The sequence below is a fragment of the Erpetoichthys calabaricus genome, chromosome 5, assembly GCF_900747795.2.
Source record: "Erpetoichthys calabaricus chromosome 5, fErpCal1.3, whole genome shotgun sequence".
In the NCBI taxonomy this organism is placed as follows: domain Eukaryota; kingdom Metazoa; phylum Chordata; class Cladistia; order Polypteriformes; family Polypteridae; genus Erpetoichthys; species Erpetoichthys calabaricus.
This window is the reverse complement of record NC_041398.2, coordinates 192,830,113-192,857,764: the sequence shown is the minus strand read 5'-3', so window position 1 is coordinate 192,857,764 and position 27,652 is coordinate 192,830,113. Positions and strand designations below refer to the sequence as shown.

Here is a 27,652-nt window from a genome sequence, read left to right as displayed (position 1 = left end):
GAGATTACATCAGGTCCCTGTGGTCTGTTTTGTATGTGATTGTTTTTTATACCCCAAGCGAGATTTTTTTATCTTTTTTTTTCCGCTTCCTCCCACAGTACGAAGATAAGTTTCGAACTTGCTTTACTTGACAGTGGGTTCTTTGGTGAACATGTACTAATGTTGTTTTGTCATTCTATCCAGAGAATTTGTTTTGCTGTTTATATTATGCAGCCAAGATTTACGCTGGTCCTTGTGACAACTACTAGTAAAATGCAGGCTTATTTAATTCACACTTTTGATTTTTCCAAAAGGTATTTGAGAGGGCAGCTGGGCATAGTAGAATGTATAGTAGAAAAATAATTTATTAGTCCGTAAGGGGAAATTAGAACTTTACAGAAGCTTCAGAAATGCACAAGTTCTGTATTGTATAGCTTTATAAGTCTTTTTCCTGTAGTTAGTAATGGAAATGTATCTACCACGCTATTTATTACTGTTTCATGCATGTTATAATAAATTGGCTACGCCAGTTACGGTTCTGCAGTGGTTGAGTTTTGTTTTAATATCTAAATCTACTGCATGGTGTGGCAGTAAAGTAGTTGGCCCTTCCGTCTCACAGTTCCAGGGGTAGCCTGGTTTCATATCCCAGCCCATTTACTGCCTCTTTAGTTTTTGTACATTTTTGCTATATTTGTTGCTTGGATACTCTTGGTGAGTCTTAATTGTCCCTTTATGAGTGAGTGTGCCCTGCAATTGCTTACCCCATTCTGGGAATAAGTGGTTTTCAGAAAATTGACAAATTTATTACTGTCATTAAAATCTGCTTTTCCGCTGTTGAATGTATAATGCATGTTAGCTTCCCCCATACAATATGTTCTGACATTGTTCCTGGAAATTTGACAGTTTTGAATAGAATAAAAAGAATGGCATCTATTTTAATTTTAATGTTATTAAAAAATCCACAATCTAAAGTGTAAGTTAACAACATATGCATTTTCATTTTTATATTCTTTCAGTTCTAGAGCAGTTTTAACAATACAAATTTCCACAGTAAGTCCAAGTTGAAGCTTATTCCTTTGTTTGTGTGTATTATTTTTAATTGTTCATTGATTCTTTGTCTTTCTATTGTAGGAGAGAAAATGAATAACCTTTCGATTAGTGAGCTTTGTTGCTTGTTTTGTTGCCCTCCATGCCCGAGTAAGATTGCCTCCAAGCTTGCTTTTCTACCCCCTGACCCCACCTATACGCTGATGTCTGATGAAAGTGGGAGCCGGTGGACCTTGCACCTGTCAGAACGTGCAGATTGGCAATACTCTGCCAGGGAAAAAGAAGCAATTGAATGCTTCATGACCAGGACCAGTCGTGGAAACCGGATAGCTTGTATGTTTGTTCGCTGCTCACCAAATGCCAAGTTTACCCTGCTCTTCTCTCATGGAAATGCGGTTGACCTAGGACAGATGAGCAGTTTTTATATTGGACTTGGTTCCCGGATTAACTGCAATGTTTTTTCTTATGACTACTCTGGATATGGGGCAAGTTCTGGAAAACCATCTGAGAAAAACCTCTATGCAGACATTGATGCTGCCTGGCAGTCCCTCAGGACACGGTAAGCAGACGTTTCATCCTGTCTGAGTAACCCGACTCCTTCACTTGCTGCACTTTGACTAAAATAATTGACTTGTTCTGTAGCTTGGATATCACTTCTTTCATATGCTTTTCTCTATAGATTTGATTTTCCTTTTATTGTGGTGGTTTCCTGGTATTGCTGTCTGATTTATTTAAAGGTGGTAAAGTTGTATTTTTGTAAATAAGGTAATCATGAATTTTAGATGTTGGACTTTAAAAAAAAATCTCCATGTTTTTCTGTTTGATAAACTTTGCTTGCAAAACTGGGTAATTTATTTTATTTTTTGTCTGTTCCTCCTGTCAAGGAATACCTCTCTATTTTACAGTATGTTATGCAGTTTGGTGTTGTGTGTGTGTGTGTGGTGTTTTTTTTTTTTAATATAATTGTCAGGTTTTTTTTTTTTTTTTTTAAATATTATAAGTCAGCTGTCAGAAAGAAACCAGTATTCATTCAATGGCTGTCTTTTGATACCAGAAAGCTCACCATGCATTTTATAGCCGCTGTATAGCTATACTCTGTGGTCACTGAATCACAGCTACACATGCATTCTGATAGATGTCACAGTTTTTTCTTCCTGTTTTAATTTAGGAACAAGTCCTCGACAGAGTTTAACTTCTATACCAGGGACCCCAGCTTCATCTCTCACCTGGGGATGAGCAGCTAATTGGTGATTTGAAGCTGTTTCTGCATTCCATGTGTCATGGATATTGATGTAAAGCTTTCCTATTAGTGTGACAAATTTAGTCTATACAAAAGTTTAAGGCACAGGTGGGCAAATTCAGTCCTGGAGGGCCACAGTGGTTGCAGGTTTCTGTTCCAACCCAGTTGCTTAATTAAAAACCAATCCTTGTCAAATATTTTTATTTCATGGCTTGCTAGTGCTTTAACTCTGCCATGTCAGGTCATTCTCCTATCATAGATATTTTTTTCCTTTCTAAGGATATCATCCAAATGATTTGAAGTCCAAAACAGATGAGTTATTCTCAGTGCTTCACTTTTTTCTCTTCACTTTCCTTCCAAGTATTTAATTAAACCCAATAGTGCATGATAAATACACACAGGTGTAAATAGAAACAAGCTAAATGGAGAAATGCTGGTATCTTTTGTCATTTGCATCTTATTGCTAATAAGGAGCAATTAAAAACCAAGACTACAGCCATTTAAGACTAAAATAAGCAATAAGGGTTCAAAATCTTAATGAGCGAGACATCTAAAGTAAAGCAGAAGTGTTACTTGAGCAATAAGTGCTTCTTATTAAGCAACTGGGTTGGAACAAAAACCTGCAGACACTGCGGCCCTCCAGGACTGAATCTGCCCACCTCTGGAAGGCAACCTTGCTTAAGATGGGACTGTAATGAAGGTTTTGCACCCATTTAACCCCCCCCCCCCCCCCCCTTGGGCAGCATACCAATTTACAACCAAAATATGAAGACTATCCATTTAGGAACCAGATCATAGTATTGCTGCTGTTTTGGAGATTTCCATTTGGTCTTAGTCTGATATCTGACACAGCGTTGAGTTTTTTTTCATATTTCAGCAAATTACAGCCAGATTTTTGTCAATGCACTCCATATTAAATCTACAGGTTTATGCATTTAGCTGTGAACAGTATGCTAGGCAGATAATCTTTAACTTTAAGGTACTTTTTAACATAGAATCCATCCATCCATTTTCAGTCCCATTTAATCTTGTTCAGGGCCGCAGATAGTTGGTGCTTATTCCATCATTTCTTTGGAGAAAAGTATATAATTGAAAATAGGAAATTAATAAGATATTTCTTTTGGTTGTATTTGAATCCATTTTCTGTCTATTCCTTTGCATTTCAGACATTTGTTTGGGCGTTTTTTTTTTTTTTTGGTTTTTTTTTTATGAACACTGTCGTAATTGCTTGAGGGCAGTGTTTATATTTCAGGCATAAATATTTTCCAGTGTACAATGGATTACTGTATTAAGCTTTTGACAGCAGTTGATATATTGTATATACGGTATTCTTTGTTGAGCACATGCTTCTTTGTGCACATGAGGAGTTGAAGTAGGCCGTGCAATGCAGCTTTGCTTTGCCCTCCTCCATGCACTTCTACTGGTATCTTAATTGACTTTAGAAACTGCTGCAGCATTTTCCTGTTTCCAGATAAAAAAAAAAAACTTGCATCACAAATGACAAGCGGTTTGAACATACTTAAAGGGGAATGTGATTTTGCTAAAAATATAGATTTATTTTTTTTTATTTTTAACCAAAACCTGATATAGCTTATCTTTTACTTTGTTTCATTTTGCTCACCAATACTTAAATCAGTCTAGGAAATGAAAATACTTGTGAACTTGTGGTCACTAAGTATATAAATACATGATTAGGTTTGCCTATGTAGTGCCAGGTAGGATCCCTTTTTGCCTTGAGAAAAGATCAAATTCTTCAGTTCCTGTATTAAGCAAGGTAGATCATGCTGACTTAATGCCATCACACAATTTGCAAAGAAATACTGAATAATCTGCCTTGCACTGATATGATATAACCTTCCATTCATCCATCCATCCATTTTCCAACCCGCTGAATCCGAACACAGGGTCACGGGGGTCTGCTGGAGCCAATCCCAGCCAACACAGGGCACAAGGCAGGAAACAATCCTGGGCAGGGTGCCAACCTACCGCAGGACACACACAAACACATTCTGCCAAATTTAATCCATGCTGTATAAGATTGAGGACTGGGTCTCTTCAAGCCTTTAAAGTAAACTGAATGCAGGTTTTTTTTTTTCCTTTGGGAACTAGTTTTAAGATGTTTCCTACTTTGAAGTATTGATATGAAAAAGGGTAGAGGGTCACAAAATAGAAATACACCTGGACAGCAATAATCTATACATACCCTATGGCATTCAGATGATACTCTGCTGGTATTAATAGGTCTGATGTGTGCTAAGAACCCTGATTATCCATGCCTAGATTTACCATGGTGGTTCTGCGTAATCCGAAGTGAACCTCTAAATGTAATTCTTATAATTCATAAAAGCTTTGCCATGAATACAGTATCTAGCGCATAAATACTTTACTTTTAACCATGACTGTACTGACCGATTGGTCGAGGAGCTGGTGACTCTGAGAATGTGGTTATAACTCACTCACTCCTCCCTAACTACACCCCTCGGCTGTTGTCAGTATGTGCCCAGAATTGACCATGTACACAAGCTCTAATGTTTCTTTCACATAGGACTTTTGTGTTTATACATTTCAAAGTTCTGTGGTGAACTGCTAAACCACATTCCCTGGCTCAGGGACAAGTGCTCTGTAGTGTAAGTTAAATGGTATGTTCCACCTATCAATCACACAGAGCCTGTCTCTGACCACTGTGAGTGGTGCACTTACCTGGGGATGTCAGCTGTCTCTGTATCATTCTCTGCCTTTTCTGCATAGTGTCACCACTACATTCCACCTGTCCACAGTTCAAATCCCACCCTTATCACTGATTGTATTAATGTGGACTAACATCTCAAAGCATCTCAGTTTGAAGAGATGGTGATGAGCTGCAAACCCGTGTTCACTTGCTTAGAAGTAAGCATTTTGCAGCGCGAGTTAAATGGAGACCTCCTTCTGTTAGGCATGCATTGCCCATCTCTGACCACTGTGAGCGGTGCGATCCCCTTGTGACATCAGTGGATGTGTCTGTGTAAGCCTCCATCTTATCTGCACAGCGTCATGACTGCATCCATTTTATCCTGGTTTTTAAGCAATCTGTGGTAGCATTGGACTGCATTATCTTGGATAATCAGTATTCTACTGTATTTTCCACTTTCTTAGTACCATCACCAGTCCGTACTGTTGACATAAGGCAGGATGTATGGGTTTGTGCTGTTTAAGGGAGTTAGTAAGTACAGTACATATATAAACCCTTGGCATGTATTTTTCAAAAATCTCTGCACACTGTTGAAATTTCTAAAGACAGAAGGTTAACAAATATCCCGTTGTATAAAAAGGGTGATCAGGCTGATCCAAGTAACTATAGGCCAGTAAGCTCCATAGAGAAGCTTATGTCTGAAACTGGTGTATTAGCAGCTGCTCAGCATTGGTTCAGGAGAGAAAAGTTGCTTCACTAATATGCTGAATTTCAGGAGGAAGAAATGAGAATTCAAGCAAAATGATGCCTACTATTGGCTAACTAAAAAGAAAACCAATATGCAAGCTTTCAAGGCAACTCGGGCTCCTTCTCCAGGCAAGATATACATCTTGTTACTGTTCTTGTCACAATTAACTTTTGTTGGATTGCTTCAAATTACTTGTATAACTGAGAAAGTCGAGACAGACTATGCATGTTTATACATTTACATGTATAATATAAATATATATATGTATATACTGTATGTATGTATGTATATGTATATACTGTGTGTGTATATATTTTATATTATATTATATATTGATGATAATCAAGAAGTTTAGACTCTGACCTAACACCACAGGGATCATGGTAAAAAGTAAAACTTGTGTGACTTCACTGAACATGAGAACTTTCTATAGTGTCCACATATTCAGTGTTGTCAAAAGTAATGGTTTTGTCTCTTTTGAGCAACCATTCTAGGTCTTTCTGGTGTATCAGAATTTCAGGCCACTAAACTGAAATGTTTAGTAAATTTCTGCTATTTCACCTAAGATATTCCTTGGAACACTAGAAGCAATAATGCTAATAATAGAGGAAATTGCATTATGACTAGAAGAGGTCCATAGGTAGATGCTTTTATTTTTTTGATGGTATTCATAAGCTTTTTGAATGCTGGTGTACATGTAATATGAAGAAGGGAGACTGTATTGAGAATTCATTTGATTTAAATCTCTCTATTATAAAAAAAAAAAAATCCTGGGAGGGAGACTAGGGAAACGAGACGTGATCTTCTCGCAAGATTATTTGACGTCCCGCGAGACAAGGCAGTGAGACAACATTTAAAATAAGTTCACGAACATCTAACCAAGCAGTTGTGGGAATGCTTTTGGTAAACAGACATCATGTACTCCCAGCTCTTAAATCAATGAGAAGCAACAAGCAGAACACGCAGCTTGCCAGCAGCAGGAAGCCAGCAGATGATCCAACCGCTTCTCCTTAGTGTGCGTTACGCCCCTCCCCCCCCTTTCACAACGTGAGCGGCAGAGACACGAAGTGGCAAAAAGGACAGCTGTGTACAGGCTTTGAAATGATTGACACAAAGCGCGACAAGCAGAAAACGCAGCTCGCCAGCAGCAACAAGCCAGCAGATGATCCGACTGCAACTCCTTGGCGTGCGTTCAGCCCCCCCTTTACAACGCAAGCGGCAGAGACACAAAGTGGCAAAGGACAGCTGCTGTACAGGCTTTTAAATGATCGATGTGCAGCACGACAAAAAGAACACGCAGCTCGCCAGCAGCAGCAGGAGAAAGACAGCAGATGATGCAATGGCATCTCTTTAGCATGTGTTCACCCCCACCCCTTCACAACACGAGCAGCATTATACGTCCTGCGAGAAAGATTTAACCACCCCCGCGGCCGGAAATAAAGGACAAGTATTGTTTTTACAAAAGTTTTAAAGTAAAAGTGAAAATAATGCATATGTAATGATTCCCATGAAAATAACAAATCTCTTTAAATTGTATATCCGGTAAACCAAACCCGGGGGTGAGCGAGCAAAGCAAGCAGGGGGTGGAACCCCTTAGTTGTTTAAAAGAAAAAGATAATGTGGGTACCTTTTTTTTATTTTTATTTTTTTTTTTTTTATAAAAACCCTCAAATATATTCTGGTAACCACTTAGTCCTAAATAACTTTGGTGTAAAAGTACGAAAAATGGTGTATACAGTATATATGGTATATACAAGGTAACAACAAGTACTAAAATGAAATCTGTCTGTAATTTTTGAGGACAAACTAGTCTGTATTTTTGTTTAAAAATGTAAAGCAGAAAATACAAGGTATAGGTTTTCCCTTAGTTTTTGTGCCTTTTGAAAATTAGTACATTTATGTTACTTTGATCAGTTAGTGATGGTGATATTGGCATCACATTAAAACATGGAAAAACAGATTTTAGTCAATATGCTTTTGTGGCTTCATATTTGCTTTTAATCTATAAAGATTTGAGTAAGCTTCCAGTTCATTTGCTACATGAGTTAAAGCACATTAGTTGCACTTAGTTTTACCATTTTCACTTAACCTCTATTAAATAAATTGTCACAGGCCTACTTTGAAAAATAATGTGAAATTAAGTGTGTAGCTTCATATCTGCTCAGACAGCGACTTCTTCCTTAATGAAATTAGCAGTGAACTCTTTTGGGAAATAGATTTGTTCTGATTTTTATATCTCAAGTTCTGTATTTCTGAGATTAGTATAAATGCTTTTTACCAAAATGGCTTTTGTCTGTTTGCTGAAATGATAGCATGCATTGCTAAATTATGAGCATACTTTTGAATTTCCATTTACCTAAATCCTCTTTGGTATGTTGATTTCAGGGTTACCTTTTTCTGAGTGAGTGGGCGCTTCTGTCTTCTGGCACAGCTGTCATGACATTGCAGTGTAAAACAAATGTACAGTGTGTGTGGGCATGTATATATGAATATATGTGGGGGTAGTGCTGAAAGCAGCCATTTTCTGTATATATGGCAAAGCATGTAATGTGTATGCTTCTGTAATAATCTATAATAATTACCAAAACACTAACTTTTCTTACCTAGAAAAGTGAGGATTAAAAACTTTAAACAAATGACAGTAAATTAATTACTGAAACTCTTTGACATTCTACAATCAATGTACACTGGCATGCACGGTTTATAGAAGTAGCCAACTGAGGACATGTAAGGGGCCTGTTTCTCACACTACAGATTGTGCTCATCCTCGTGTGTAATTGTTCATCTGGGCCTTCTGTTACTATCCATATGAGATCCAGTTTGTCCCCTTCTCTCGACAGTAGTGGACCACTTTTGCAGGAATGATACATTTTTTTGGCAAATTTTCTTGGCAATCAATTGTATGGAATAACCTTCACTTTACAGATCAACAATAGAGTGATCTGTTTCTTGAGACCCGTTTGGTTTTGAACCTTAGGAATGTCAGTATCTTGCATCCCAAGGGAAGCCAGTTGAGTAACTGATTTCAGCTGTGTTGCCTGAAGAAGGGGCCTGAGTTGCCTCAAAAGCTTGCATATTGTAATCTTTTTAGTTAGCCAATAAAAGGTGTCATTTTTCTTGACTTCTCACTACATCCATAATGGCTAACACGGTACAACACCCTAGAACTACAGCTGTGCTAGCAGAATTGCAAATGTTGCTCAAAATAAAGCGCATTTAAAAATGATTGATTAAGGGTGAGCTAGGAGGAATTACCATTAATAAAATATTAGTAATATATTAGTAAAAGGTATTATAAACACAAACATTTCTGGGTAACTCTAAAATTTTGAACAGCGTATATAATATAAATAGTTTGGCAAGCTGAATTTAATATTTAATGCCTTTCTTTCAATGTTTAATGAAATGTAATTTTCAGATACCTCAAAATTTGAAGTCCAATTTGAGCTAGCTACAGTATGTTGCAGATATTGTCTGTTTTTAGTAGTTAGTTTTATTTTAGGTTGTTACACTTAGATATTTTTAATTCTGACTCTTTACATTTTGACTAGTGAAAATCTGATCTGCAGCTATCTTTAATTACATAAATGTGTAATTGACAGCACTCTAGACGTCACTGGGCATTGTTTCTCAGTTTTCATGAGTCAAAAAAGAATTAAACACATCTGTACTTTAAAAGAACTTCACATATTGGAAACTAGTATTTGCTGGAAAGTTTGCTATTGTATCCTTGATGTAGTAAAATGAAAATAAAAAAAAGCTGTCTACTTTGGAAAAAATAACTGTTCTTTATTGTAAAGCAGATGGTACATGATATTAATTTTCAAATTGGAACAAATGCAAACAAATTATGTCTAGTTCCAAGTTACAACCTTAAGAGACTGTTGTTAATAAGATTTGTTGTTGATGGTAGCATTTTTCCTGTGTTTTAATGAGCAAGATGGGTTAGAATCAACACTAAAGTGTACTTCAGTTTACTGCGAACATTTTCTCTTGAAGTTACAATCAAAAATGGATTTATAATGTGTAATTCTTGTGATGTGTAGAATGTTAAACATTTGCTTGCATGCAAGTGTGTTCAAACAAAACCATCTCTTGTTATCAGCAGTGACTGTTAACTTCTATATGGTTTTGAAAATCACTGTGATAAATCCTTTTGAAGACAGGATTGAGTCATTTCTCATTTCTAACTCGCTGCCCTTTTTGGAAAAGGTAGATGTTTTTTGATTTCACTTGGTAACCTGCAAACTGGTTGAATCTCTAGGCGGATGACTGCAGATTAAGATCAGTCAGAAATGCTTAGGTACATTTTTAGTGCTTGCTTGCAATGTGCCAGGAGTTCATTGAATGGCAGTGTTTTGTTTTTTTTTTTTTTTTTTGCATGTACTTGTAACATTCAAATGGATGAAGGGAACCTAAACTTTTTTTTATATGTAATATACACAATGTGTCATTCAAACATTTGAGAAGACTTGCTTGAATATATGTTTTTCATAATCTTAAATACATTTATAATACATTTTATTTAGATCTAAAGCTGTATATTAAATACTTAAAATATTTTTCTAAGACTGCTGTTGGCGGGGAGACTAATGCATATGTATGAAAATGTAGTTTTCATTTTGAATTATAGTGACATTTAATGGAATAAATGAAAAACAGTCATCATATCATAATTACTATGTGTATAGTTATTAAAAATAATTTATGGAGTTTCTTTCCTCGGTAGTGCATTTGAGCCAGTTGTTGATGTATCAAGATACTGCTACTGTAAGTAGCTCTATTTTGGTAGGTCATTAGTCCTTAAATATGACAGGAACTTCAGAACTTAACAAGAAGTTCTTAACAAAAAAACAAAAACAAATTAAGGTCAAATATTCAGGAAAATTTCAGCGAAGTGAGTTAGCTTAAGTGCAGCTGCAAAAGACATTGAGCACTATGATGAAACTGGCGCTCCTGGCTGCCTCTGGAGTAAGCCAGACCAAGAGTTACCTCTGCCACAGAGAACAAGTTTTTTTAGAATCACTATTCACCACTTTCAAATTTCCAGTTCATAACACTGCTTATTACAGCCCAGATAATGCTTCACCTATTTCAAGCAGCTGGCACATGGCATTGTCATCATCATCTATTCAGTGGAGAGTGCAGCAAGTCTACCTTGAATGCCTGGTTTACACAAATCAACCTGCTGAAGGAGACAATCAAAACCTGCTTGTTCCAAGAAACATGTGCTATAGACATCAGACCAGGGAAAGCTTGTCCTTTGCTTTGAGTGCAAATATAATGTTCATTCTATGCACTCTGTCTTCATGAGATGCAGAGAAAGTGAACTAATGTGTGAGGTAAAGTTTGATTGTTTGGGAATGCTTTACTGGTGACACTGTCAACATTTTATTCCGAATTAAAGCTACACTTAACCATCATGACTACACAGCAATTTACAGTGGGACTCCAATTCTTACGGTTTGCATTTAGTTGGGCTTCCTTTTGTTATTCAACAGTTCAGTGACCAAAAACTGGCTTTGAGTGAGTTGGAAAAGAGAATAAAGGAATAGCAGCCAACAAGTGCTCAGCATATGTAGGAACTCTTTCAAGACGGTTGGAAAAGAATTCCAGATCGCTGAGAGAATGCCAAAAGTGTACTAAGATGTCATCAAGAAAAGGATGATGATTACTTTGAAGATTTTAAAAGAATTTAACACTTTTTTTATGGCTACTACATGATTCCATATGCATTTTTTCATAGTTTTGATGACTTTACTCTTCTAAAATGTAGATAATAGTAAAAATGAAACAAACAAAAAAAAAAAAAACTTGAGTATGTGTGTCCAAATCTTTAATGGATCAAAGGCCCTTACATTTTATGTCTTTCCCCTTTTATCTATCTGTAGCTATGTGAAATGTAACAAACATTCTCAAACATTATTAATGAAATGCAAAGTTGTGTCGGCTTAAACTCTCCAGCCCTAGGCAGAAGTCTATCACAGTGCCTACTCTCTCTCACACACACACACACACACACACACACACACACACACAAGCAAATTCACATTCGCACAGGGTCCAGTATGGAATATCTGTTTAACCAAATATACTGTAGACATCTTTAGTGCTCGGCAGGAACATTGGAGATCCTGCATGAAAATCCACGCAGACATTACTGGACAGAAGAAAACTCCATTCTGTCTGTTGAAAAAGTGCAGAAGCCGTGCTTTCTTACACTCTTCATTCTTCAGCTCACACCTTATAATAATTTCTGGCATCTTCACTAATCCTTTCAGGATTGCCACTCCCTTGGTCTCTCCTTACATGCAGAGTACAAGCAGTCTTTCTTTGCTTGATCTGAAGTGCATCACAGCTGATAGTGCTTTATCTGAATCCAAACTCTTTCATGTGTTTGCACACAGTGATTATATAAAAAAACAAAAAGTCCACACATTAAAGCCTTACATATAGGCTTTAATTAAAGACTTTGAAACTTGATATTAAAACACATATTTATTCTCTTTGCATGTATGTGCATCACAAAGCAAACAGTCACCTTTAAACTGAAATTGCAGCTGGATTTCAGATGAACAACAACAGGTAATCGGCTTGGTTCTTCAGCACTGAATCTGGTAATAATAATACCAAGTATATGCTGTCGGTGCGTTGCTGTGGTATCATTGCCTCCTCTGCCTTTTCTTCTATTACACGTTTCATAATCACTGCAGAATTGTATGCCATCAAATCGCACTACATGCTTTGTTTGGCCTTTATTTTATAAACAAAGTTGTATAATAAAGGTGTATAGTTTCATTCTGGGCATTTTAGCTTGAACACCCTTTTCCTTTATAGAATATTGTACATTTATTTAAAAGAATTATGTTTACTGTTCTGTCTACCCTCTTTCAGCTTTCTCTGCTCCGTTGAATTGCTACCAGTAGTAGACGTGCTACCACTCTGCACATCTCCCTTTTGTACAGAATCCTAGCGTTTCTCATCCATTGCAATCCTGCACATTTCCCTCACCAAATGCTCTTCTGTGTATACTGTTCTCCTCACTGCCACCTATCATCCTGTGAAACCTACTGCATTTGTGGAGGTGCTCCTTACTTTCACCTTTTTCACTAGAGCGCCCAGTTCCAATATGTATGTTATGCAGGTTGTTGGGGAATTAATGCTAAACATGATGTTTTTAATTGTTTATTTTTCTTCTAATCCTTACTCAGGGTTAGGGTCAATTCCATTTCAATTCAAGAGTGGATTATCATTTAAATTAGGATTATAAATTCCATCCCTAATCTCTACCATATGACAGTATCGTAATGTTTGTGGAATTCAGTCATTGGCCATGTTATTTTCATACAAGAAGTGCTACATTTTTTTCAAACAGCCATAATAAGGTTAACCCAAGATTAGCAATGTAATTTTACTTTTGAATTCTGCTTGATAGCTGTTTCATTTTATTTACATTTTGTGGAGTATGTTAAAAGCAAATACTCTATAATAATATTTATTATTATAAATATTATGTATAATAATATTTAGTCTGTCAGTCAGCCATCGTTCAACCCGCTATATCATGGGGGGGGGGGGGGTTTGAATCTGCTGGAGGAACAAATCCCAGGCAGAGTGCCAGACACCCACACACCAAGCACACTCACTAGGGACAATTTAGGATCACCAATGCACCTAACCTGCATGTCTTTGGACTGTGGGAGGAAACTGGAGCACCCAGAGGAAACCCACGCAGACATGGGGGGAACATGCAAACTCCACACTCCGGGAAGCGAACCCAGGTCTCCTTACTGTGAGGCAGCTTTCGCCACCGTGCCGCCCATAATAATGTTTAGCACTCCGCTAAGTGGGACGATTGTTAGAGGGAGAAAAGTCTTTGAGAAGAGTCCTTGCAAGGAGTAACCTCAAAATTATCATTCTAGGTGTCATGCAGTTTTATCTGTTAAGGGCAAATGTTAAAATACAGTGAAAAAAACATCTGATGGCCTGTCATGTATCCAGAGTTCCGAGTGTGAATCCTGGCCTAATTGATTAACCTTTTTACACATTTACCCTTTATGTTCTTGAGTTTCTCTGGGTACACTAGATTGCTCCCACATCTAGAAGAAAGGCATGTTAGGTTAACTGTCAAATCTAGATTACCATTACATGTGTGAGTGTGCCATGTGTTGTATTGGCAGGCATTTCCTCCAGGATTGATTCTTACCTAGTGTCTGAAACCTTCGAGATGGGCTGCAGCTCCATTGAACATGAACTCAGTTAAGCAGGTTTGATGATGGATAGACCATAAACAGCCTTAGGCTCTGTTGGAAAGCTTTTCTGTTTTGTGACCTTAAAATGGATCTGGCAGTATTTCAGTATATATTTTTAAATCAATATTTATTCCAAAAATATTTATCTCAGTTTATGATTTCACTAGCTATGGTACCTGTCAAACAAAGGTAATTGAATAATTTAAATATATTTCCTGTCTGTTGCCCTGCAGCACCTTTCCTCTGTATTCACATTAGTGTGAATGTCTTTGTCAGCCATCCCTCTCTTGAACGTGTTTTCTTAAAACCAGCTTCTCAGACTCTGTCATTATTTTTGAAGCATATTTCTCACCTCTTCCCACCTTTTGAAGGCAACTCTCTGAGTGTCTTCTATTCTTTTACCCTTCCTTTTGCGTCTCACACTCGCACTTCCTCTTTCGTCACATCACTAAAGCTGTTGTGAGGGTCTGGACACACAGACCTTAGTGTTTTATTTTATAGTAGATACCTCATTATGAATGAAGGATGATTAAAGGTAATTGACCGTGTTAAACTAGACCCATTATGACCTTGAAAATGATGCCTGCTGAACTGCTCCAGAATCTGATGTGCAGTAAATGTATTATTTGGTTGAGGTATGATAACTGGGGCAGCCAAAGTATTTGGTTAACATTGTTGCCATTCTTTTTAAACTATTCATTGTATTTCTTTCCTTTCTATGCAGATTGCATGCAAATCATATCTGTTTGTGTTTCATTGTGCTTCTTTGTTGATCCAATTCAGGGGGTGGACGAATCAGAGTTCCAGGTGCCTGGGATTACCATTTTTTAATCCAATCATCTAAACTACAAGTTTGGCTTACTACTGGATATTTTGGATCTTTGGTTCATGCAATATTTTTCTAAGCAAAAACAATTTGAATTAAAGAGCCAGTTCTTCATGTAATATCTTAACTTTGGTGTCACTTTTGAAGACCGCTGCTCATAGTACATTCCAGACTGGTGCAACCGCATGCCTAAAGACTGGTTCATACTTGAAGCGTCCACGGTAGATGTCAGGTGCAGCGACACACACTGGGTTTTCACTGCATGCTGTGCACTGAATTTTTCCAACTATGTTATGATGTGGGCATGGCACCACGTATCTTTAATGATGAATTTTGAAGAAAAGCCGGTGATATAACTGTCAGAATAATTAATGAACTGCTAATTATGACACAACATATCAGCAAAGTGCAAGGAAATTATGCAAAAATCTTTGAATAGCATCTCTTCATCCTGTACCCAGTCATGAGAATATCATACTCTCCCTCCTTTCGACACTTTTGGTTAATGGGTCTTCTTGCATGCATGCACACACACTAGTGAACAATACAGAGAAAATCTGCAGCTAGTCTATAAAGCCATCAAAAGAAATAATAATAGCTGTAAAGCAGCTGGGGCAGTAAGGGCAAGAATGGCAAATGTTAATCCTTTCCTCTCATCATTTACTGTGATGTAAGTAAAGTAATAATTAAGGCGTAGAGAAAAAAGAGGCAAAGGTGAACCTTTCCATTACTGCTTCAGTTCCAGATACAAGTAAAAGGGAATCATAATTACAAGAAGCATTATAACACAAATAGAAAATAACTTTTTAAATACTGGAAGAACTTTTTTTTTTTTTTAGCGGATTACATATGGAGGATATTCTGCAAAGTAATGATCACTGCAGAGAGGGGACAGCATCTCAGCTAAGTCAGAGAATGTACTGTGCTGTATGGAGAGAACATCCAGAAACCATATATAAAAGTATAGTCCCTTGTTTTAAGGCAAAACTAATTTTTGGATTAAAATGGTGAGGAAGCATGGTAACATTAGACTATTATATTGGTCAGCCTGCAATGTCTAACAAATTCAAGAAATGTACAATATGGAAACAAAAATGTACACTCATGTAGCTCTTTTCAACTAACAGGGCTTGCTACCATTTGAGAAAATTACCTACAATATTCAGCAGCTTGTTGTTCACATGCTATGAATGAAATGTTGCAGCAATGCTCCTGTTGCAAATTTTCAAGAGACTTAATAAAGACATAATAACTTTTTGAAATTAAGTGACTCTCTACTCCATTACAAACACATGTTGCTGTATGCAGTCACAGAGAGGAATCTCGGGGGGGAAAAAAAACTAAGATGCTCACCATTAACTGATAGAGTTGGAATGTGAAAATGCTCCTTACTGTTAACCTAAAGAGCATGAATGTGCTTTTTCAGGCCAAATCCTCCACTGTACTAACATGATTGACCCCCTTTAATGGACCATGCATGGCAAATTTTTACTGTATAAATTGATCACTGTCTGCAGTCAACTTAAGGTGTATGATTTTTTTTGACAGAGAAACTAATTGGCAAGGTCTAAATTTGGCCCAAAGAACAAAATTTTAGAATGCAATATCAATGCAGTATTTCAGTTCATTTTTTTTTATAAAATATTATTGTGTACATTGGAATAAGATCGCCATCAGCGTGAGACCCTTCTTTAATAAAACATCTACTAAATTATTTTCTAGTATGCCATCCATCCATCCATTTTCCAACCCGCTGAATCCAAACACAGGGTCACGGGGGTCTGCTGGAGCCAATCCCAGCCAACACAGGGCGCAAGGCAGGAACCAATCCCGGGCAGGGTGCCAACCCACCGCAGTTTCTAGTATGCCAAATTGTGTTTATATTGGGTAGACGTGTAGTATGCACTCGTGTACAAAACATTTCACAAATAAAACGTTGCTGAACAAGTGCAGGTAACCCCCCACTCCATATGCTGTATAAAGCTGGGCTAACTGAAAGCGTACCTGGACTACCAGGTTTGCAAAGCTGGTAGCCATGAAGACTACCATATGCATTTACATTTTGTCCATCCCTGCAGTTGGAGAGACAAAGCATGGAATAAAGAAAATTGTTCATTGTTCCAGTTGGATTATGAATTGTTCTTCTTTCTTATAAATTGAAGAATGCTGGCAAGGCCTTGGTTAAAAACAAGTAGGGTTCCACCACCGGATGTCACACAAACTGGGGTAACCAAAACTCCAGGTAAGGGCAAACCAGGTTTAAGGTCAGTAATACTTGTTGAAAGCTGATGGTTTCTTTCCCTCCATCCATCTAAACTGTTTCTAATGAAGCACCAGCAAGTTGCTTGGAGCTTTTGCCAAATGAGCCCTAACATTCAGATCTCTCTTAGCCTGAAGAAGTTGTTATGGTAGCCAATGTAATGAGCCACAGTATCTGCCCAAGATTTCTATGCAAAGCTAAGAGCATGATGGGTTGTTAAATGCTTTGTTAGTTTACTGTCGTGTTTCAATTCTTTTGTGTGTTACTTGCAAGACACAGATGATACTGTACAAACCGTTAAATTGGAAAAGCAGTATTTTCATGTCTGAATTTATGCTGATTATTTCTTTTTTCATTATACTAGAACTGCAAATCTGTTTGCACTTTCTATTGCTATCATAATTAAACGATTTACATGTCGGTTTTATCTGTTACTGAATTAACGGCTTGCAAAAGGCAAGCTAAGTTGAAAAGGCTCTATATGTTTAAAGAATATTGCAAAGGGGATGACTAATATGTTGAATGTAATGTACAGGAAAAGTATGCTGTGTAAAATGGCAACTTTAAAGAAGATAATAGTCCGTTTATATTCTTCTTGAACAGACTAGAAAACCTGATTTCCTAGTTTTGAACTGAGACATTCTTCACATTTAAACAAGACAGTCTTCCATGCAATAGGACAAACAAATGGCTAATTGAAAGTCTTATGTGATTTAACCGTGATGGCATGTTCCAGGTGTTTTAGTTTTTCTTTTGAACGATTGTGTTAAGCGTAATTTCAGGTGAAACTAGCTAATGTCACGAGGAAGTTGAGTCATCCTTATTTGCAAGCACGTAGGTCACATCAGGTGATTATTTATAAAGGTGTGGCTGTCTCTATGTGTTGCTACAGCACTGGGTTTCTCTGCATTATAGTAACTTTCCCCTATATGGTTTTCCTCATATATGTTTGGATTAGTTTGTTACACAGCAGGTCTTTTTTTTAAATCTTCTTCCTTGGGACATTTTGTCGAGCAAATCTTGTGGATGGACCAGCTTGTAGTCTTTCTTGTTCATATTGTAAACATGTCCTTTTTTTATTTTACTTTATTTTTTAATACATTTTTAAACTCTGAAAAGGGGTAAACCTTTACAGATGTAACTTCCGTTCTTACACACAGTTCACATGCATGTCCATACCCAGAGACATTACCTTTAAAACACTAATACAAAAAACTTCATATTTCCCATTTCCTTTCACTTGCACACTTTATGTATTTACAAGTATTTCATTAACCCTTTAACCGCCAACTCCCTAAATATTCCCCAAGCCAGGCGAAATCTGAACAATTTTTGTTTTTTTACTTTTTTACATTTTTTTTACATTTTTTACATTTATTCAAGCAGTATTGACCACTAAATGTTGTGCAAGTTGCCAGTGTATACACGAAATCTATAAATGTAACCTGAATTCTCAGCTAAGCAAAACATCTTGATACCAAACCGTGCCCTTTTCAATGGTAGATACTGTCGAAACTGTAAGCGGCCCTTCCACGACAATAAACTTTCATCAACTGCAACTGACGGTCCTGGCATGTAGGGCAACTGAAATGCTTCAAATAAATGATCAATCAAAGGACGTAGCTTGAACAAGTGGTCGCGGTTTGGATCTTTCTTATCTGGCTCGTTTCTGTTGTCATTCAAATGAAAGAGTTTCAGCAGCAAAGAGAATCGGTTACGTGTCATGACAGCTGCAAAAATAGGTGTTGCATACATAGGATCTGTAGACCAGTACATCTCAATATCTGGTTTTCTGATTATTCCCATCAACATCAAAATCCCAATGAATTTTTTCATTTCGTTTTCATCAGTGTCAAACCAAGCACGAACACGGGAATGTGGAGGTAAATTGGGATTTTTCTCAATAAACTGTGCTGCATACAGATTTGTCTGATGAACAAAATGTCTAATCAAATCAGGTGACACAAACAGCTCATAAAACTGCTCAGCAGTGTAATTGTTTACATCAACAATAAAGCCACACGTTCCCTCAAACGAATGCAGAAAAGGTAGTTCACCACGGGCAGCAGCCCAGCTGAGATGCTGGGGATACACCCACTCAGCGCCGTCATCCGATGCGTCTTCATTCACAATATCATGCAGCGCACGTTGCTGCTCATCACTGTCACTAAAATCTTCTTCAGAACTGCTACAATCATGATCAGAACTGTCCAAAATCGCCTGCAAAGCCTCACTTGAAGTCAGTTTACGTTTCGCCATATTCACAGCTGTTACATGCGAATCACGTCACATGACCGGCCAAAACAACCACAGACTTGTCGAAATACAACGTAGTAATAATACCCACGCCAAACCGTCAGTTATACTACTTGCCAGGCATTCATATAACCACAGGCAAATGTGCCGGATAATTCCGGCAGTATGGCGTTAGCATTAAAACAGCGGTGCCGGATATATCCGGCAGAGGGCGGTGAAGGGGTTAATGTTTCTCATAATCCATACTGAAGAATTTCATCTAGTATACTGGATCTATCAATACATTGTCCACTTTGTTCTATGGTGTATGTTCTTGGGTAATGCACAGTTTACCATATACCGTAGATACTCGCGTATTAGTCGATCGCGCAGATAAGTCAAGTGTATTTTTAAGCCGAAAATTACGAAATTTGTTATGACCCGTGTATAAGTCGAGGGTAGAACTTTACAGCTATCAGAGATAGAGGGTGACAATCAGCTGTTAATGGCGACAAAACTCACTGTCACGTCACAGGCATTCCCTCTGTGCTTGGAGAAATGCTAGACTCGTTGACTCAGCAACTAATCCTTGCGTGTGCGTGAGTTGCGAAATATAAACAAATGTAAACAAAGGCAAGATGGCATCGACATGTCACAATTGAGCGAAGCGAGTGCAGAAAAGAAAACCCTCGGCAGTCGATGTTTTGCACATCATCGCCGAGTCGGACTCTGATTTTTCAGAATCGGATTTTATTGACAGTGATCAGGAATCGAGCAAGAGAGTGAGAAGCCGGCATCAGCTGATTGGACACCAGCTGATGCTGCGCCAGCTGAACGCATTCGCGCAACCGATGCACCTACGGCAAGGTTCGCATGGGAGGAATACCCAGACATTGATCCGTGTGAGCCGAACTGGCTACCGGACTTCACAAGACAGTATGGCTTGCTGTTGGACACGACAGATCACCCGCTGTTGGACTACTTCAGGCTGCTCTCTCCTGATGCTGCTTTTCAGCTACTATCAGACGAGACAAACAGGTAGGCAGAGAAATTTTTTGAATCGCGGGCTGCGCTTGCATCGCATTGATAGCGTGTGTTGCCTTGGTTCTTTTGATTCCAAATCTGGTTGCACATGGCAGCTAATGGTATGTTTGTTATCCAAAACCTGCAAAAGCTAATGCTCAAATTCAAGTATTTCACAGTTTAAAGAATCATTTAATGAAATTAGAAAAAAACTAGCTAATTAGCAATAGTATTGCTGGCTTATAATTATTTCAAAGACCATGGGAAACTGCAGATGACCGGTGACTTAACACCATGAAGCATTGAGTATACAATGTCATTACCTAAATTCTATGGACAATTGTGTTGCCCCATGGATAAGTCGACCCTGTTTTTTTGAATGAATTTTAAGGTATACATTTTTCGACTTCTACGTGAGTATCTACAGTAGTTGGAAGGTTTTCTCATAGAAGAGTACATGAGCTCTTTTTTAATGCTCACTCCATATATTGCAAAGGAGAAGCGAGCCAAAATTGGAAAATATAATGAATTCACCCAAAAATGCTAATTCCAAAATTTATAAGAGAGAAGGAAACTGTTAGCTTACATAACTGAGCTTGACACAATCATTCCACAATTAAATCCCAGCACTGTTGTAAGAGAACAGACAGACCATGATAAATAGTTTGGGTACCACACTGATGACCCTGTATAATTGGAATGCAGCAATTCAAAAGAAATCGAGCAATAATTGTAAAAATGTCTTTTTAGAAACCAGTTCCTAAGTGAACTGTTGTTATAATGGCCAAAATTCTGGTCATAAGTCTTTCCAGCAGGAAGTGGCAGGTCTAGGCGGACCGACACTGGTAGTGATGTCAGAGATGTTACAGTTGTCGGTCATCCAGTCTGCAGAGAGGAGAAAAGGCATCAGAAGACAGCTTTGACCCCTGGAACGGCAGGTATTTACAATTGCCAGAGCCCTTAAGCATGCCTCCTGTGCACATGTGTGTGACATTGTATATACCTGCAAAAGAATGTTACCTTTATTTAGTTTGCAGTACAAAATATATTGGAGAAGTTGAGGGGTGAGACTGAATTGATATTCCATGAGTAAATGAATTAGAATGGAGTCATTTTGTTTCAGTGGTCATGCTTTTCATATGGCAGTGTCTCTTATTTCGCTTCTACCTCTCGCATTGGTCCTGCTGAGTGTGCTGCATTGGAAAGTGAAATTGTTGAGCTTCAGATGAAATGACTACCTAAAATGTGAAGTGTTAGTCACATCTGGAACATTTCTGTAATGAAACTGTATGTGTAGAAGATGTGGTTTCACAATTTTCACAAGAAACACGATAAAGACCAAGCAGACAGGATAGCACACATTTATATAGGCCACCACAATAGCCTCAACAAATAACAAATGTAAGGTTGATTGTCAAGCAGATGCTTGCACACTTAAAATTTTGTGTGCTGCTTTTCACCATGAACATAGACCCCTATCTTTATATATAATCCATTACCGTGGCTGTTCATTTGTCTGTCTAGGATTTTAAATCACCTGTAGCTTGCAAACCGTTTGACCTATTGACCTGAAATTTGGTACACATATACTACGAGACCTCTACTGTCCGCTATTGGGGTAATGATTGACCTCCAAGATTAATCCTCTTTGTTTTTTATTTTATTGTAGAATCAACTCTCGGCAGCAGCCAGCAGGGTGGCCGTGCTGCGCATGCGTACGAGCGCCGTTCTCATCCCTACCACCTTTGCCGTCACTTCCCCTACCTCTTCATATCTTAAATCATTCTTGAGGCAGATTGAAGACTTCAAGTGCTAGCTTAAGTGAAAAATTAAGGAAAACCGTACTAAGTAATTGCAACACAAACACTGACTTAAACAGTTTTAACGTGAAAAGATGCCGACAAAAGAAGAGAAGAAGTGGGCCGTTAGGGTGGAGAAAAGAAGAGCTGCTCAGGAAGCAGCAAGCGCATCAACCTCTGAGCAAATGAATGCTAAATGTACAGAGAAAGAGGATGAAAACTATGAATGCTCAAGTCAAGTATATTCTATGCCGTTACTGGTTTCAGGTATATTTAGTGTTAATTACTTTAGTAGACCTCTAAAGGTGAAATATTTTGTTGTCTGGGCAAAGAAAAGCTGACAGCTGTTAAGTGTGGTTTATGCTGATTAATGGGCGTCTCTCCAATCCATTGTTTTCTGCCAGTTTGACTCTTTGAAATAAACCGTGAGGACCACTGTTGTATAGAAAAGCGTTTTTCAATGTGTTGCAAATTACTTTGAAGGTTTTTGGAACTTGAATTTTTCTTGGCTTAACGAAGCCTGTTGATGGCAATATAAAAAGTGTTATATATAAGCAATTCCATGTATAATTTAGCATGTATTAGGAATGGAGTTTGCAAGTTGCATATTTACAGTGGTGTGAAAAACTATTTGCCCCCTTCCTGATTTCTTATTCTTTTGCATGTTTGTCACACAAAATGTTTCTGATCATCAAACACATTTAACCATTAGCCAAATATAACACAAGTAAACACAAAATGCAGTTTTTAAATGATGGTTTTTATTATTTAGGGAGAAAAAAAATCCAAACCTACATGGCCCTGTGTGAAAAAGTAATTGCCCCCTTGTTAAAAAATAACCTAACTGTGGTGTATCATACCTGAGTTCAATTTCCGTAGCCACCCCCAGGCCTGATTACTGCCACACCTGTTTCAATCAAGAAATCACTTAAATAGGAGCTGCCTGACACAGAGAAGTAGACCAAAAGCACCTCAAAAGCTAGACATCATGCCAAGATCCAAAGAAATTCAGGAACAAATGAGAACAGAAGTAATTGAGATCTATCAGTCTGGTAAAGGTTATAAAGCCATTTCTAAAGCTTTGGGACTCCAGCGAACCACAGTGAGAGCCATTATCCACAAATGGCAAAAACATGGAACAGTGGTGAACCTTCCCAGGAGTGGCCGGCCGACCAAAATTACCCCAAGAGCGCAGAGACGACTCATCCGAGAAGTCACAAAAGACCCCAGGACAACGTCTAAAGAACTGCAGGCCTCACTTGCCTCAATTAAGGTCAGTGTTCACGACTCCACCATAAGAAAGAGACTGGGCAAAAACGGCCTGCATGGCAGATTTCCAAGACGCAAACCACTGTTAAGCAAAAAGAACATTAGGGCTCGTCTCAATTTTGCTAAGAAACATCTCAATGATTGCCAAGACTTTTGGGAAAATACCTTGTGGACTGATGAGTCAAAAGTTGAACTTTTTGGAAGGCAAATGTCCCGTTACATCTGGCGTAAAAGGAACACAGCATTTCAGAAAAAGAACATCATACCAACAGTAAAATATGGTGGTGGTAGTGTGATGGTCTGGGGTTGTTTTGCTGCTTCAGGACCTGGAAGGCTTGCTGTGATAGATGGAACCATGAATTCTACTGTCTACCAAAAAATCCTGAAGGAGAATGTCCGGCCATCTGTTCGTCAACTCAAGCTGAAGCGATCTTGGGTGCTGCAACAGGACAATGACCCAAAACACACCAGCAAATCCACCTCTGAATGGCTGAAGAAAAACAAAATGAAGACTTTGGAGTGGCCTAGTCAAAGTCCTGACCTGAATCCAATTGAGATGCTATGGCATGACCTTAAAAAGGCGGTTCATGCTAGAAAACCCTCAAATAAAGCTGAATTACAACAATTTTGCAAAGATGAGTGGGCCAAAATTCCTCCAGAGCGCTGTAATAACTCATTGCAAGTTATCGCAAACGCTTGATTGCAGTTATTGCTGCTAAGGGTGGCCCAACCAGTTATTAGGTTCAGGGGGCAATTACTTTTTCACACAGGGCCATGTAGGTTTGGATTTTTTTTTCTCCCTAAATAATAAAAACCACCATTTACAAACTGCATTTTGTGTTTACTTGTGTTATATTTGACTAATGGTTAAATGTGATGATCAGAAACATTTTGTGTGACAAACATGCAAAAAAATAAGAAATCAGGAAGGGGGCAAATAGTTTTTCACACCACTGTATATGTCATCTGTATTTAATTTTTTTCATTGCAATTTGAAACAAAAATATAGGCACCTTTTAATAAATAATAAGATTGTCCTGTTTGTGTCGACAAATGAAAACATCCATACTACCAACATTAAAGTTCTATGAATAGTAGTACCTTGTAAACTGGATGTATGTGAAGATCATCCAAACCATCAGAACAATGCCAAAGGAGAATTATTACAGATGAAGTGTTAAAATTTTCTTTAGTTTTTTTGTTAAGCTGTGACATGGTTAGATAGGCATATCTAAAGTTAGCGAATCTGTATGGCTAATAGAAGTGCTAAGGTTTTTTTAAATGTTTCTGAGAAATGCTGAATTATATCAAACTAATGAATATAACATCTTTTAGTGTTTGTTTTTTATATGTTTATATAGGATCCATTTTTCCTGAAAGTAATTTTTTTGGTATCCTAAAGTAATTGACTTAATATGCACTGATCAACCACTTACAGGTGAAGTGAATAACATTGATTTATCTCATTACTGTGGCACCTGTCAAGGGGTGGGATCAAGTAAACAGTCGGTTCTTGAAGTTGATGTGTTGGAAACAGGAAAAATGGGCATGCATAGGATCTGACACGGGCCATATTGTGATGGCTAGATGACTGGGTCAGAGCAACTCTAAAATGTTAAGTCTTAAATGTTGTTCCCCATATATATTGGTTAGTACCTACCAAAAGTTGTCAAGGAAGGACAACTAGTGAACCATTATGTATGTGGGGAGCAAAGACTAGCCCATCTGGGCTGATCCCACAGAAGAACTACTGTAGCACAATTTGCTGAAAAGCTCAATTCTGGGCATGAGAGAGAGAGGCATCAGAACACACAATGCACTGCAGCTTGCTGTGCACTTGCTGACTGGTCAGAGTGCCCATTCTGACCCCTATCCACCACCGAAAGCGCCAACAATAGGCACTTGAGCATCTGAATTGGACCATGGAGCAATGGAAAAAATTGGCCTGGTCTGATGAATTATTTTCTTTTAAACCAGGTGGATGGCTGGATTCATGTGCGTAGTTTACCTGGGGAAGAGATTGCTTTAGTATACACTAATGGAAGAAGGCATGCCAGCAGAGACGTTGTAACACCCTGGGTAATGTTCTGCTGGGAAACTTTGGTTCATGGAATTCATGTGGATCTTACTTTGACACGTACCACCTACCTAAAGATTGTTGCACACCATGTACCCCTCTATAGCAATGGTATTTCCTGATAACGGTGACCTCTTTCATCAGGATAATGTACCTTGCCATACTACTAAAAATTGTTCAGAAATGGTTTTGAGGAGTATGGCTAAGAGTTTAAGGTGTTGATTTGGCCTCCAAATTCTCAGTCCGAGAATCTATAGGATGTGCTGGAAAAGCAAGTCCGATCCATGGAGGCCCCAACCTTGCAGCTTACAGGACTTGAAGGATCTGCTGCTAATGTCTTGTTGCCAGATACCACAGGACACCTTCAGAGGTCTTGTGGAGTCTATGCCCCGACGGGACAGAGTAATTTTGGCAGCTTAAGAATGACCTATACAATACTAGGCAATTGGTTTTAATGTTGTGAATGATTAATATGCAATGCACAGCAAAGTAATCTGACCATTAATTTTTAGATTTCTAAATTAGTTATTCTTGCATTCAAAAAAAAATACCGTATATACTCTCATACTGAAACCCAAAAAATCAATCATAAAATTAGACCCCAACTTACAGTATGTCTGTTCAAAAATGCGACACTTAAATTTTTTTTATACATCTTCTTGCCTCCTCCAATCTCGCACCAGTTTCTCAGACACATTGAATTTTGTTGCAGCAGTGCAGTTACCAATTTCTTTCGCCACTTCAATAACTTTTAATTTAAAACCAGTTTCATATTTTCTTCTGATCAAATGCTCCATCGTAGATAAGGGATGCTCTTACGATGAAGGTGTATAAGGGTATAAGATACAAAAAACACATAACAGTGCAAACATTGCTTTGGAATAGTTTGGGTATTACCGTGTGGTCACGTAGGCACAATACATAAAAGAAAAAAAAAAAAGGCAGTTTGCTATGTGGTTACTCTCTCAGGTGGGCGTTAGCATATCCTAATCTCTTGGACCAGTAGTGTTTTCTAGATTCGACAGTATAAAATACCGGAAATTATACAGTAAAATCAAGCCCCGACTTATCCCCGAGAGAACTTAAATGCAAGCATATACAGTATGACAAATTTAGTTATGCGACAGTACCTAACTGTATTTTGCATTCAACTCCCTGTTCTGTTAGTCACATCTATAAGCAATATCTATCTGCCTGTTGTGACCATTCTTTGGATTGCAAATTTATTTAAGTTCACCATAACCTTTTGTTATGCCTTTATTCCAACATGTTTGATGTGATCTGCAGTTTATTAATGATAAATGCTCTCCTTTAATGGTACACTGCAGAAGGACTACACCCTAAAAGGGATGGTTTTAGTGCATTGTAGCCTAAATTGATCTTGAACGCAAAACTGATACATAGATCATGTAGAAAATACGACATAATACCTACTTTTTAAAATAGACATGGAGAGGATACACAAGGCAAGTAAACTTTTTAATACTTGACATATAAAGCTTTTAACTTTAAACCCGGTCAGTTATTTGTCAATATCAATCCTACTGCCTACAGCACTGGAAGCTATACATCAATATTTTGCACAAAAACATGATTTTTTTTTTCTTTGTAATAAATAGCTTTGGATATCCTATGATCCTGTTACAGATTTGTTTATAGTACTGAAGTGAATAATGAGGCCTTTCATTTCAAAAGCTTCCTTGCAGATATAAATCCAGAGTCACTTGCCAACACTGCCAATTTTGGCCCTATGGAGAAAGTGTTTTTATTGTGTAATTTAATCTAACTCCTTGTTTCTTTCTACATATAAATGCCACTTTAATTTTCATTCCTTAATTTTAAAAGAGATCAAATGACAAAAGCAACTCTGAGAAATTTGCATCATAAAAAAATATTTTGTAAGCAGAAATACATTTCAATCTAAAGGAATAGTGTTCCATAATTACGCAGTGTAACAGGAGAAGCCATGTTTTAAATAGGTAAAAGAAAAGTTCAGAAAGCAAGCAACAAAAATAGACAGGCTTTTGAGGACAAGGAAAGACATTGTTGTAAGTGGAGCACCAAAAGTTATTTAATACGTGCATGCTTTATCAGGGCCTCAGAATTTCTTTTTCTTTACATATACAAACACACTCCCATAAAATTCTACACATCTAATTCTGAGGGTCTCTCCGTCTTTATTTTCTGATGTTGTGAAAAAAATATTTTAGGCTCAGCTTATCACTTATT

At 37.8% G+C, this 27,652-nt stretch overlaps 1 protein-coding gene and 1 long non-coding RNA gene across 3 annotated transcripts in view; one reads left to right on the top strand and one right to left on the bottom strand.

The window, feature by feature from the left end:
• The window catches only part of abhd17b (abhydrolase domain containing 17B, depalmitoylase), a 45,530-nt gene that overhangs the window by 5,103 nt on the left and 12,775 nt on the right, over nucleotides 1-27,652 (top strand). For both annotated transcript variants that reach the window (XM_028802339.2, XM_028802340.2), the window contains exon 2: nucleotides 1,111-1,585. In XM_028802339.2, the coding sequence (XP_028658172.1) occupies nucleotides 1,119-1,585 (467 nt within the window). In that variant the 5' untranslated portion in view covers nucleotides 1,111-1,118. The remainder of the gene's footprint in view (nucleotides 1-1,110; nucleotides 1,586-27,652) is intronic.
• Nucleotides 22,819-27,652, bottom strand: part of LOC127527961 (uncharacterized) — a 29,179-nt gene continuing 24,345 nt past the window's right edge. The window contains exon 2 of the long non-coding RNA XR_007935154.1: nucleotides 22,819-22,937. This is a non-coding gene — a long non-coding RNA (uncharacterized LOC127527961). The remainder of the gene's footprint in view (nucleotides 22,938-27,652) is intronic.